The following is a 7,297-nucleotide window of genomic DNA, read 5'->3' as shown; positions in this document are numbered from 1 at the left end:
CTTGTAGGAGGCTGGCAATGCAATGACATGCAGTGGTAAATTTCGACATGTTATTTATTGTTAAATAATTGTTGATAAACACTCTTTTTCAAAAAGTTCTACGGTCTGCTGTGAACTTTACAGATTTCCTGAGCTATGTCTGAAACACTGCTGGTGAAGCATATTGGTGGCTGTCATTGTGGTGCAGTTCGATTTGAAGTTATGGCACCAAAAAAATTAGAAGCATTTAATTGCAAGTAAGTTTCCACAATTTGGAATAACTATAGAAAAATTAGAATACCCCGCTCAGGGTGCCTAATCCTAACCCTAATTGCTAATCCATAGCACTTTCCGTAGCAAAGTTGCATCTTGTCAAAGATTGACTTTCATCAAACAATATTCAGCCAACATTTAATGCATCAATTAAAAAACAAAACAGCATAGTCTAATAGTCTCATGATAGTGCAGCTTTTCTATGTGGAACTGCTATCACAATCCCTCTAAAATTCCATGTGCGATTGTTCATAAAAAAAATCATATATTTGGATCAAGTGAAGTATAATATAGACAACATGTTTATGAGGGCCTGACACGTTGTGTGTTGGGAGGTGAGATGGGTATAGCCTATTCTATAGCTATGCCCACAATTTAACAAAAACCTTACTGGTAACTGAATGAAGAATTACTGATGCTGTTTTTTGCAGTTCTTGTAACCTTTCTTTTACCCGGCCTGCCCTGTCGGTGTGAATGTGATGTGCCTTTCTCATTATTCGGCATTCAAAATATTATGTGATGAATTGGTTGATTTCCAAACGTACATTTCCAACGCCTGTGCAATCTATTCAAAATCACTCTCCTGTGACAGGATTTTGCATAGATTGCAACTTCAACTCTGATATTGGCAGGACCCAGAAAGTCTGGGTATGACAGCTAAGCTTGTGCAGGGGGGTTAAGCGTGGTTACTGAGCCTGTAGGTGTGCATTGAATGCTTGATTACTTGGAGCTTGGATACAATACGATACGTACAATCTCTCTAATAGCGGTGCCCAGAAGCTAACCTCAATAATATAAAATCGAACTGTTGATAATGTTCAATTCATTGATCTAGTCTAAAAGAACCGTAACAAAATTGCATTTTGTGATTTGTATCAATAATTAGGCCTACAGTTGAAACAAATATTATGGGCAACCCAAAAATCTGGCAGACAACCAAGAAACATGAGGGCAGGCTGTCTGTTGAACCCGGTGTTGTCACTGCCAATTCAAAGGCGTAATGCATGATCGTTCCCTAATTCAAAAATACCCCCCTATTTTGCGCGGTTTCAAGAACATTTTCAGCATTTGTTACCCCTATTTTACACAAAAACGTGTACAAATTAGCCTTAAAAATTACCCCTATTTTTTGCATTTTAAGTACACTTTTACAAAAGCACCCCTTTTTAACATTTCAAGAACACACACCAAAGAATACAGTGGGCCAAACTAAGAAGTCCCTAGTGACGTAATCGGTGCAAAACAAACCCCAGAAACAAAGTGAGTGAGTTGCTGAAGGCATAAAAGTTTCACAAAAGTGAAATTCGGGAGTAAATTGAGCAAGAAATGGTAAGATTTCTTGGGATTTCAACATTCTCAGGATTCACAAAAATATACCCAATTTTTTTAATTTCGAGTACACCATCGTCAAAAACAACCCAATTTTTTTTAAATATCGCGAACATTTTATGTTTGTGAACATAGTTTATAAATAACCCCTTTTTTCACGGAATTGGGAACAATCATGCGTACACATAGTCAATGTTAATTAAGTGATAACACCGGGCTGTTGAACATATTACAAACCTCTACTTTTTTATGTCTTAAACACTTTTTAAGTATTTTTTTAAACTATTTATGTATTACTAATAAGGCATCAAATTTATATTGTGGCAGAGGTTATGATCTCTTGGGGATCATAATAAACTGGGGGGGGGGTCCCTAGAATATAAGTACCTGTGCTCATTAATCAACCCTCAAAACATACCCTAACATAAATGATGTAAATTATAGCAGCAAATTTGCCACCCTGTTACTATCAACATTGAAATCATAGAAAAAAATGCTCTGTAACCACAAAGTGTAACTGTAAATTATGATTTACGAGGCTCAAAGAGGAAACCCTAAGTATCTACGGTATACGCTCACAAATGGACTTCTAAACATCTTTGTAGCAAAAAAAAGGACCCCTAAATGTTGATGCCACTGTATACTTCAAATCCAACCCTTTTCTGCTATTTTTAGCCCCGGGGGGACAAAATTGGGTGAGTACAAATGACCATACGGGGACGTGCCGCAAACATGGATAGCATTTTCAGCCTTCTGGTATATCAATGACCCCTTTTTCAAAGCCTATTTTGGTATATGAATGGGTCCTTTTTTCAAAATGTTCTCAATTTTTTCGAAAAAACAGCCCATTTTTTTCTAGCCAAAATTTTCCCAAAATTTTGGGAAAATTTGTAAAAACTAAGAAAATTTTGGGTAAATTCGGCCTAAAATTTTGACTTTTGGTATATCAATGGGTCCAAATTTCTTGAAAAATTGGTATATTTATGGGTCTACTTCCAAAACCCCAGCGGCACGGCCCTACCCAAACCAAACCTGAGTACCCCCCCCCCCCCGGGTTTGTAGCATGCATAGCACTTTTATATTTGAATGATGTGGGATATAATTATAGACAAGATTATACCTGGGACCAGACACATGGCATGTTTGATGTGGTCACCCTTCACTCGTGCCTTTCATTGTAATTACTTTTGTTATAACTTTTATATGTAACTTGAAGTAAAAACTTTTGATGTCACTTGGGTCCACATTAATGTGACACTTAAGACTCCAGACCTCCTCACTCTTCCACCTGCTCAGTCTGAGTGTTAACATACTAGTTAAGTTTTTTCATGTTTCTATTTCATCTTTAAGGGGGTACTACACCCCTGCCCAAGTGCAGTAGTTGTAGTACTTGCCCCTATAATATACATTTCTTACTTGTCACCAATGCGCTATAATTTTTGAGAAAAATGCAAAAATAGGCACAAAATTGGCCAGGGGTGTAGTACCCGCTTAACTGTAAGGACTTATTGTTGGTAGTGTAAAGTTTTAATAACGCTGTTGTATTTTCATCCTCCCTTCCCCTCTCACTGTCTCTCCCCTCTCTGCTCTGCAATTTACCAGTATTTTTGGAAATGAATGAATAAAAATAAACATTTGAAATAAACTGGAGTCTGGCATACAAGGAATAAAAACCAGATTACCAATTGCTATTGTTACGAATGCATGGAATCCCGGGCATGGAATCCATTACATTCGCTTTAATTTTTTGTGTCATGATTACCAAACCGTGATTTGGAAGCTCTATTGGCTGATATTTCTGTCCCCATTTCATTCCATAGAGTAGGGCTGCTAATAATACGCAACTGCATTATTTGCTGTGCAGTTCACGTTTTCTTTTTTATTTTGTTTTTGCAATTTTAATTTTTGTTTCCGCGGATTTGGAGAGTCCCTTAACCTAGTGCCAAGTTCTGCAATCATCTGTGGTTCATTTTTCATTTTTGGCAGGAAATCACATATTTTTGCATTCTTTAAAAAATCAAAGTGCGTATTTTGGCCTCCAAAATCGCGTATTCTAAGCAGGCCTACCATAGAGAGTCATATAAGACTGACTTTTTGGTGATTTGACGCTTCACTTGCCTGCTACTTGGCAACCCTGGTTAGTAAATTATTTCAATGCTAGACGATATTACGAGTCACTCCCATCCAGTGTTCGAATTTAGGAAAAATAAATGGTTGTCCCACGGACAACCAGATTACAATTTCTGGTTGTCTGTCTTAGTTTTTGGTTGTCCGTATAGGCCTACAAATGTGACTTTTGGCTAGATTTATGGTTGTCCGGCGGACAACCGAATCAGTATTAATGGTTGTGCGGCGACTTTTTTAGTTGTCCCGGGCAACCGGACAACCAAAATTTCGAACGCTGCTCCCATCCATGCAGGAGGACCTATACATTAATACAAGTCAATTAAAGCTGTGCAACTTATACAAATTTAAGACCCGTAAAATTTGGATACTTCTTTTTTGTCTAGATGAGCACCGACCCTTTCTCAAATTTTCATGTCAGAGAAATTCACATAACTTACCAAACTGAAAACATAAATACTCTTCCATCAACATTTCAGTAAGTGAAGACTATACTGAAAATATTTACAGCACCATATAATGCAAGCTAAATACCAATGAGATTCCAAAAGTAAAAATAGACACTAATTATAAAACTGAAACCCAGGTAATGAATGGTCATGATGAAAAGTTGCAACGCAATCATGCTATAATTTCATGTCTATTTTAAAATATTAACTCTCTTCACGCGGGTGTCAACTGCAGACGACAAGTTTAAAAAAAAATTCAAAAATTCAAAAATTTCAGAAATGTAAATTTTTATGACCATATTTGGAATCAGCATGAAAAATGCATTAAGATGAGTACAAACAAGCCTAGTATTGGTTCAGTGGTTTTCGAGATAGGTTGTGATATTTTGAGAAAATATCTCAAAACTTATGTTGAAGACTATGGTTAGCATTAAAGTTAACTAATATTACTTTTGTATCGTTTCTTAACAGTTGCAGTGTCTGTACCAAGAAGCAAAATGTTCATTTCATAGTGCCCAACTCCAAGTTCAAGCTACTTCAGGTATTTGAAAAATAAATAATGTTTATAAGATGGGTGCGCAAATAATATGTAAATTCTTTCACTCTTGTTACAGTTACTTAATTATATTTATTTGATTTACTATTATTTACTCACTTTTTTATTGTTTTATTTATTCATTCCAATCATTTATCTTTCTATTTGTCATTTATATTGTTTGCTTGTTCATAGACCACTTTTTAAAGATCGCGATCGGTCAGTCAGTAAGTTTTTTTCCTAACCCCCCTAAAAGTAACCAACATCAGTGGCGTGTCCAGGGGGGCTTTGGGTGCTGAAGCCCCCACAGTTTGTTAAAATCAGCCGTTTTTTGGCGATTTTAGCCATTAAGCCCCCCCCCCACATAACTCTGAAAGAGGGGCTGAGCCCCCCTGCAGGAAAAGATCCTGGACACGCCGGTGAACATTCATGCATTCTCACTCGGGTTGTAATTCGATATTTATTCTAGATTTTTTGATGAAAATAGTATTAAAAAAAAGTTGTTTGCTCAAGGACAAGCAAACAATCTTTTTTGGGCTAAGTGAAGTTTAAAAAATCACAAATCACATTTGTAATCAATTCTGAGGTATCTATGTAAAATATTGAATACATTTTATGTTTATTTAGGGTGAGGATTATATAACAAGTTACACATTTGGTACACATCAAGCTAAACACACCTTTTGCAAGATATGTGGAGTGCAGAGTTTTTATACACCAAGAAGCAACCCTGATGGCAAAGGTACTAACCTATTTATTTAGTTATTTTATTTATTCACTCATGTGTTTGTGTAATTAATTGATATTTAAAATTATATATTTACTTTATTTATTTTTCATTTATGTATTCATCATCATCATCATAAACGCTTCTCGTCAGCAGTTTGACATAGCACCATCAATAAAGTTTCTCCAAGAAGGTCTCTCTCTTTAAAGTTCAGTCGCTTTCTTTATGGTTAAGTCTTCTTGATTTTTTCAGCTCTTTTTGAATTGCTGATATCCACATAGTTTTTGGTTTCCCTCTTGGTCGTTTTACGTGTCGTTTGTATTCTTGTAGAGCTTGCTTTGCTGGGGTCCCAGGAGGTGTCATAACCATAGGAGCTGCCTCTTCTTGATTTTATTACTCCACTTTGTTTCCTTGGTTTTCTCATAAAGTTCTTGATTTGAGATTTTCTTTGGCCATTTGATGTCTAACAGCCTTCTCAGGGGAGATCTTTGGAATGTGTCAAATTCTTCCTTGGTTGATTTTTTTTATTGCCTAGAGTTCGCTGTTGTACAAGAAGATACTTTCTACATACGTGTTGAAAATTCTCAGGTTTTTTTCACTGTTACATTCTTTTTTTTTTGAACATGTGATTTAGTTTATTATAAGCTGCTTTTGCAAGACTCTTCCTTCTTGTGATATCGGATTTTGTGTCCAGAAGTGATCCGAATGTATTTATATTTATGTATTATTTATTTATTTTCTTATTTGTGTATTTATTCATTCATCATTCATGTATTATTTATTGCTTGTGTTTATTTATTTTATTTATTATATTTGTTACTTTCAGGTATAGCACCACATTGCCTGGATCCTGGTACAGTAGAGAATGTGACAGTATTCAAATTTGATGGTCAGAATTGGGAAGACAGTGTTAAGGCAAATCTACATGGCATCCAGTCTCGATCATCAGACTCTTCATAACACTTGACTTTGTTTGAAAAACAAAAAGTACTACTTTGACATAGTTAAGATTTTGAATTTGTCATTTGCCCTTCCTTTTGCTCTTCAAATGTGTGGAAATGTCCAAATCTGCCCCTTCCCAGTCCAAAAAGGTCCAAATTTTGAAAAAAAAAGTCCACTTTTTCAAAATCAGCACCCCCCCACCCCAAAACCAATCCTGGCTACGGGCTTGAATGAGCTGTCAAATAAATGTTCAGCAACATGATGCAATTACTAAACAAAGTGAAAATTCAATAAGTTGCTTTATAGTACTTGATTTTATGTACAAATAGTATCTGTGTTTATGGATCTTTCTGTGCATAAACAGGGCTTGGGCCCTTGTCAGACCAGCCTTGGGCAAATTTTCAAAAACATTAAAAAGACATTTCACAGGCTTTTAAAAGCCCTTTCAACACTGAAATCAAGTGTCTGATTTTTCTGTCAGCCTCAAAATTTAAATTCTTATGCTGAATCTAAAGGCAGAATGTTTAAATGTTATAATTTCAAACTGTGATCAAGGTAAATGTTGCAATTGCAATCACTAACTTCAGTTTGTTTGGCTTATAATAGGCGAAAAAATGATTTGGCTTTTGTTACAGCGCACATCAATAAAGTCCCAACTTACACTTGTGTATATTCACACAAGCATGCACCAGTCACACATTACGCAACACACAACTAGTGTAAGTGCTGCACCCAACTGCGTGCAATACACAATGTTATAAGTCTCGTTTGTTTCACCTATTATAAGCCAAACAAACTTAAATACAGACTAAGTTTACAAGAGTCAGACTTGACACTTGCATTAGTTCAGTGTTTGCGAGAATCAATTGAGTCTCACCCAATTTTGTCTTCTCTTTTCACCCATTTTTTCTTATGTAATACACTCTTTAAATGATTTAT

At 35.8% G+C, this 7,297-nt stretch overlaps 1 protein-coding gene across 2 annotated transcripts; it reads left to right on the top strand.

Annotated features, from left to right (window-relative positions):
• On the top strand, window positions 1-6,550 carry LOC140153446 (centromere protein V-like). Of its 2 annotated transcripts, none has more exons than XM_072176202.1 (4): window positions 1-35; window positions 4,626-4,695; window positions 5,317-5,431; window positions 6,243-6,550. In XM_072176202.1, the coding sequence occupies exons 1-4, from the start codon at window positions 28-30 to the stop codon at window positions 6,374-6,376; spliced, it is 327 nt and encodes a 108-aa protein (XP_072032303.1). In that variant the 5' UTR covers window positions 1-27; the 3' UTR covers window positions 6,377-6,550. The 2 variants fall into 2 exon arrangements, with proteins under 2 accessions (XP_072032303.1, XP_072032302.1); XM_072176201.1 differs by lacking the exon at window positions 1-35 and adding an exon at window positions 77-236.
• The last annotated feature ends 747 nt before the right edge of the window (window positions 6,551-7,297 follow it).

This window comes from Amphiura filiformis, chromosome 5, assembly GCF_039555335.1.
Source record: "Amphiura filiformis chromosome 5, Afil_fr2py, whole genome shotgun sequence".
Lineage (NCBI taxonomy): Eukaryota > Metazoa > Echinodermata > Ophiuroidea > Amphilepidida > Amphiuridae > Amphiura > Amphiura filiformis.
This window is presented reverse-complemented; position numbering and strand designations above follow the sequence as displayed.

Bases quoted from the DNA above. Each gene is read 5' to 3' on its own strand.
- LOC140153446 (XM_072176201.1), top strand. From the start codon at position 136: ATGTCTGAAACACTGCTGGTGAAGCATATTGGTGGCTGTCATTGTGGT. The intron at 237-4,625 runs GTAAGTTTCCAC...GTTTCTTAACAG, and splicing joins TTAGAAGCATTTAATTGCAA to TTGCAGTGTCTGTACCAAGA. The intron at 4,696-5,316 runs GTATTTGAAAAA...ATGTTTATTTAG, and splicing joins CCAAGTTCAAGCTACTTCAG to GGTGAGGATTATATAACAAG.